The sequence below is a fragment of the Microtus ochrogaster genome, chromosome 1 (genome assembly GCF_000317375.1).
Source record: "Microtus ochrogaster isolate Prairie Vole_2 chromosome 1, MicOch1.0, whole genome shotgun sequence".
In the NCBI taxonomy this organism is placed as follows: domain Eukaryota; kingdom Metazoa; phylum Chordata; class Mammalia; order Rodentia; family Cricetidae; genus Microtus; species Microtus ochrogaster.
In genome coordinates, this window is record NC_022009.1 from 21393061 (window position 1) to 21399059 (window position 5999).

At 46.9% G+C, this 5999-nt stretch overlaps 1 protein-coding gene across 1 annotated transcript in view; it reads right to left on the bottom strand.

Moving 5' to 3' along the window:
* Zfyve1 (zinc finger FYVE-type containing 1) overlaps positions 1–3299 on the bottom strand; it is a 62910-nt gene extending 59611 nt beyond the window's left edge. Inside the window, exons 1-2 of the mRNA XM_005343310.2 lie at positions 3091–3299; positions 369–1273 (exon numbers count right to left, since the gene is read on the bottom strand). Of these exons, the coding sequence (XP_005343367.1) occupies positions 369–851 (483 nt within the window). The 5' untranslated portion in view covers positions 852–1273; positions 3091–3299. The remainder of the gene's footprint in view (positions 1–368; positions 1274–3090) is intronic.
* Between the last annotated feature and the right edge of the window lie 2700 nt (positions 3300–5999).

Consider the following 5999-nt stretch of genomic DNA (forward strand, 5'->3'; position numbering starts at 1 on the left):
AGGCCAGCCTGGTCTACAGAGCTAGTTCCAGGACAGACTCCAAAGCCACAGAGAAACCCTGTCTCGAAAAACAAAACAAAACAAAAAAAAAAAAGGTAAGCCAGGCATAGTGGCTCACACCTACAGTCCCAGCACTTAGGAAGCTGAGGCAGGAGGACTGCTGGGAATTCCAGGGCAGCTGAGCTACGGAGTGAAATTCCTCAAAACAAACAACAACAACAATAAAACTAAATAAAGATGACATCAGGCAATTGGAGGCTTCTGAGGCCTTAGCTTTTCTGCTTCTAAGGAGCACTCCGGGACTTTTGCAGAGCGACCTCCCAGAGATCAATACACCAATGGGAGTCCCTTAATGGCAGGGTGCTTACCTGAATCGCTTCGTTTTCATCGACCAGGAGGAAGCTCACAACCCTCTCTGTCATCTTCTTCCTCTTGGTCTCCTCATCCATCTCATCCCCCTCCAGGGGTTCCTGGACCTTACTGACATGGTACACAGTAATGGGGTGTCTCCGCTTGTTACCTCCCGAATGAGTCCTCTTCTGGCATTCCAGACACAGGTTGATTTTGCAGGTCTGGCACCTCACGGCTGCCCTCTGCCTCACACCTGGAGAATGCCCGTTGGGGCCCTTGCAGGGGTCACAGTACGGGACGTGGCCAGCTTTGAGTCTTATCCGCTCGTGGTTTCGAAGGCGCTCTTGCCTGTGCAGTTCCTCCTCACAGCGGAGACACTGCAAACTGCAACACTCATCACATTCAAAGACGGCTTCGTCAGTCCCGCTGCAGGCATAGCTCTCCTGGCACAGGAGGCCCGGATTCAGGCCCTTCTCGGCTGGGGAAGCCTGGGCACTCATAACTTAGACTGTCTAAAAACCACCCCGCCTGGACCGCTCACTATTGTACTCTCCCGGGAATGAAGGAAGACAAAGGCTTGGAGTCTGAAGGTGGCTAGTGCTTCCACAGGGTTCTGAACACTTTTAAAAAGCAAAACCTGTCCAGCTAGGAATTTTTGCACACGCACAAATATCCAAATTTTTAGTGCTCTGCCTCCCAGGCTCTTGTTTCAGCAGTGCTGTCGACTTGAGTTTGAAGGTTTCATCCTCTGCAAAGTGCAGAGAAAGTTGTGGTCAGAAGGAACTGGGCTGAGTCTTGGATGTGCGGTGAGAGGCTTGCTGGGTTCACAAAGGTAGTAGGCTCATCAGCTGGGCCTCAGCCACAAAGTCGTAGTGATGAAAGAAGGTGGGGAGGGAGGAGCTGTCTGGATTTCAAGGGCTCCCTAGAACAGGGGAAGAGGATTTCACTCACTTGGAAAAAAAGCAGAAGTGCACCTTAAAGTGAACAAACAAACAACAACAACAAAAAAAAAAAACACCTAAATGCCAGGCCTAAACCACTGAGAGACTCATTCTTGCTTATGAAACTTACAGTGGCTTATTTCCAGGACTAGAAATTCCATCTCAAAATGACGGCTAAGGATCTTCCTTCTAAAAAAACAATCACCATGCTAGGTATGGTGGTACTTCTGTAACCCAACCACTCAAAAGGCTGAAGCAAGGCTACTGGACTACCTACAAAAATCTTATCTCAAAAAGCCAAAAGCCAGCCTAGAGGCACCTAAACCTGGGAGGTAGAGGCAGGTGAATCTCAGTGAGTTCCAGAGTAAACCATTGTTTATACCACTCCACCCTCACCCAGGCTGCTTAGAGCGGCACCAGTCCAGAGCTATCTAGAGAGACCCTGTCTTGAAGCAAACATATATCAACAACCAAAACTTTCTGAGCCCAGAGCCTCTACAAGATTTTACAGCTTTGTTGTTGGCAAAATGCTCTGTTTGTTTTATTAAATTCTAATTCAAAATCACTAAACAAACAGTCCTTGGGAGGCTAGCCCTTTGCACCTGCTCCTTAAGTGAGGAATGGAGAAGACAGTCTTTTTTTTTGGGGGGGGGGGTCGAGACATGGTTTCTCTGTGCAACAGTCCTGGCTGTCCTAGAACTTTCTTTGTAGACTAAGCTGGCCTCAAACTCAGAAGATTTGCCTGCCTCTGCCTCCCATGTGCTAGGATTAAAAACCATGTGCCACCACCGCCCAGCCAAGAAGGCAGTCTTTAGAAAGGTAAAGAAAAAAATCGTAACAATAAACTTTAGACCTCTCTCAAAGACCTGAACAAAACCTACTTATCCTTACAAGTGGACTACTTAGGCTTTGGCCAGGTAAAGACCTAGCAAGGACTCTAAAGTTGGCAACAATAGTCTCAATTTCACATTCAAACACTGAAACAGCTACTATGATTCCTTTTGTCTCTTACTTCTCTGTCTAGAGCAAGGGAGCTGGGAGCAACAGGAGGCAGAATTCCTGTACTCTGGTGCACAGTAGTCAAGCCCTATAAGTGAGTCAGAACAACTCATTTTCTCTTGACACTTAAAAACTTAGTAACTTTCAAGAAAAAAAAATGTGGGGAGACAGAAAAGGGGTTTGGGTCACTTCTTCATGTAATTACACTAATTTCCCCTAGCTTTGCCTTCTATTCCAAGAGCACAACAAAGTGTAAAGTCCTTTCAGATAGTCACTCCTCCCTTACAGTAATCTATCCATCTGATCTTCAGATAAACAAGGAAGGCAACGGAGTAACCCGGGACCTTATTTACACCCTAACCTCAGACGTGCCCAGCCAGCTCCCCAAAAGGGAAACAAAAATCAAAACTTGTCACTACTGAGAAAAACAGAAAAATCAACCTTCAGAATACCTGACCCCTACACCAGACCAAGCAAACAAATCTGCCCCCTCGCGCCCCCCACCTTGACGCCTCTCTCCAATCCCGGGTTCCTCACCCCACCTTGTTCTCGGACACCGCCACCACAACCCGAGGGGTGGCAGCGGAGCCGAAGAACAAAGAATGCCCCCCAAATCTCTCCCACACCCGCACGTCCCGGAGCAGAATCCATTGTTTATGCCACCCCACCCCCACCCGAGCCGCACCCGTCCCCCCTTCCTCCTAGGAGCGACCAGAGCCCCGGGACTAGCGCTCGCCCGGGGCTGGGCCGAGCTGCCCCCGCCCTGCCCGTTGTGCCCGTCGTGGCCCGCAGAGCCCACCCGGAGCAGCTTGGCCGCGGCAAGGCGATGTGGGAGACGCGGGTTACCGGCGGGACCTAGGCTGCTCTAGGGCCCCGACAGATCCATCCTCAGCAACATCTCCGCCCCCTCCTCCTCTGCTGCCTCCCAGGCTTCCTCCTCTCTTGTTGTCAGTTGGAATCAGCTGATCAGAGTGAACTTCTCCCAGCTCTGACCAACAGGAAGGCATGAGCAGCGCAGCCCAGCGAGGGAGGAGCAGCCGAGGGGCGGAGCACGACGGGCTGCGGGGCGGGAAGGGCGCGCGTGGCTTCTCGGGAGCTGTAGTTTTCTAGTTGCGTCCCTCCGTCCCACAGTCCAGAAATACGGGCTCTAGATGACTACAATTCCCAGGTGGAAATGTCGCCCTTGCGAACAGGCGGTGCAGCTAGGCCGACGAGCATTTCGGGACTTGGAGTCTCCGCTGCGACTGTGGTTTTTTTTGTTTTTTTTTTTTCCCTTCCAAGTAGCAGCCCGTTGTTTAGTGCAGTGGCCTGGGAAGAAGTTCTATAAATTCGATAAATAATGTAATGTTTATGTAAGCGAGAAGTGGAGCGGTATATTATTAGTGTACATATTTCCTTCAAAAATGCTTAAAGTGGGAAAAGACTAGAAAACATTGAGAGGATATTGGTGTAATTGAGGGTATTTTGTTTTTCCTTCAAAGGTATTTAACAAACCCACTGTAATTTGTTCCTGTCTACTCTTTTTCTGTCTTTTTCCCTACATAGACTTCATAAATTTTTAAATTGTGCAAGATTAAAAGAAAACAAAATAAATTGTGCAAGATAGCTGGGGCACACCTTCCAGTAAACATTAAGATTCCAGTGCCTGCTAATGTTAACACTATTATCTGACTTTTTAAAAATAGCTTTATATTTGTTTAGTACTTTCACTTTTTTCTTATCTATTTCTTGCGACAACAGTGAGAGAAAACACGATGCATGAAAAAGATACTGGTCTGTAACACCTAAGAAAGCTAACTACATAGGTGGTTAGCGTGAATCACTCAATCTCTCCATAAAATAAAGGAATTTTGCTGTGTAATTTCTAAGGTTCGGGCAGTTTTAACGTTGTATGATTTTATCTCGATAATGGTTAACCTGAGAGAGAAAACTAAGGTTAAGTTACTTGCCAAAGTACACAGCAAATTATTGACAACACTGGATAAGACCTCATTCTCTGACTTAAGCAGGACACTCTTTCACCTTCAGATTCAAAGGACATATTTAGATCTACAAAATAGTGAATGAGTTAATGCCCAGATTGCAGCGTCCCTCAAAAAGGAGAGGGATTCCTGTATGTAAAAGCAAAGAGCCTTTACTTTTACAGAAATTGGTGAACTTGGACTCTCCTTGATTGGAGAGCCCCGAGCTCAGTTGTTGTTGGGTTTTTATAACAGCAAAGGTTGGGGTGAGGGATTTCTAATGTTCAGGACCCCTAATTGGCTGACATTTGCCTAGAGGTGTCCCAGTGAAAAGCAATGGGTGTGTGCTGGCAGGTGATCCTATCTACAATGATTAGAACTTTAGGAATTTCCTTTGCATTGTCTGTTCCTGGGTGGTGCCTGGGTGGTCCCAGTTTGTGGTCTTTCTTGGAACCAGGTATGGCTAAACTACGGAAACTCAGACTCTGTCCTCTGTTGAGCTTGTCATGGCTGGGTCCTACAAGCCATGCAGAAGGGTGATATTGCCCAAAATCATCTCTTCACAGTGGACTACCTGGGGGGGGGGGCAGGCAGCTAAGCTATCTGGAATGCACTAAAGATTAAATGTTTACCCAAGTGGTGGCTCATGCCCTTAATCCCAGAACTCTGGCGACAGAGGCAGGTGAATCTCTGTGAATTCAAGGCCAGCCTGTTCTATATAGTGAGTGCCAAGACAGCCAGGGCTGTTACACAAAGAAACCCTGTCTCAAAAAACAAAAACAAGAGCTGGAGAGATGCCTTAGCGGTTAAGAGCACTGGCTGCTCTTCCAGAGGTCCTGAGTTCAATTCCCAGCAACCACATAGTGGCTCACAACCATCTGTAATGAGATCTGGAGCCCTCTTCTGGTGTGCAAGCAGACACGCAGGCAGAACACCGTGTGCATCATAAAGAGCACCAGCTGTTGAATATCATAAAAAATAACTAAATAAGGTGGTGTGGGGAGAGGAAAGACAGGATTTTAGCAAAGAAGTTAAGCTAATAAGTTTTAAACAAGCCTGAGATTATTTGGCATGAAAGGTTTTATTCCTAGGATTGCCTCTGTGAATACCTGTACCTTTGCCAGATTCTTTCATAACCCTGCTTATTAAATGAAGATATTGGTCTGTGTATGTAACTCAATAGGGAATGCTTTCCTGACATACACAAGTTCCAGGACAACCAGGACTACACAGAGAAACCCTGTCTCAACGCCCCCAAGCATATTTATTTAAATGAGACTTATTAGATTGATGTCTTAGAGTTTCTATTGCTGTGATGAAACACTTTGACCAAAAAGCAAGTTGGAGCGAGGCAGTGGTAACACACACCTTTAATTCCAGCACTTGGGAGGCAAAGGCAGGCAGATCTCAGTGAGTTTAAGGCCAGTGTAGTCTACAAAGAGAGTTCCAGGACAGCCAGAGCTGAGCTGTTACTCAGAGAAACCTGTCTTGAAAAAAGAAAACAGTTGGGGATGAAAAGGCTTATTTGGTTTATACTTCTAGATCATAATCTATCTTTAAAGGAAGCCAGGACAGGAACTCAAGCAGGGCAGGAATCTGAAGGCAGGAACTGATGCAAAGGACATGGAGGGATGCTGCTTTCTGGCTTGTTCCTCATGGTTTGCTCAGTCTGCTCCCGAGTGCTGGGATTAAAGGCATACGCCACCATCGCCCGGCTTCAGTCTGCTTTCTTTTTTTTTTTTTTTTT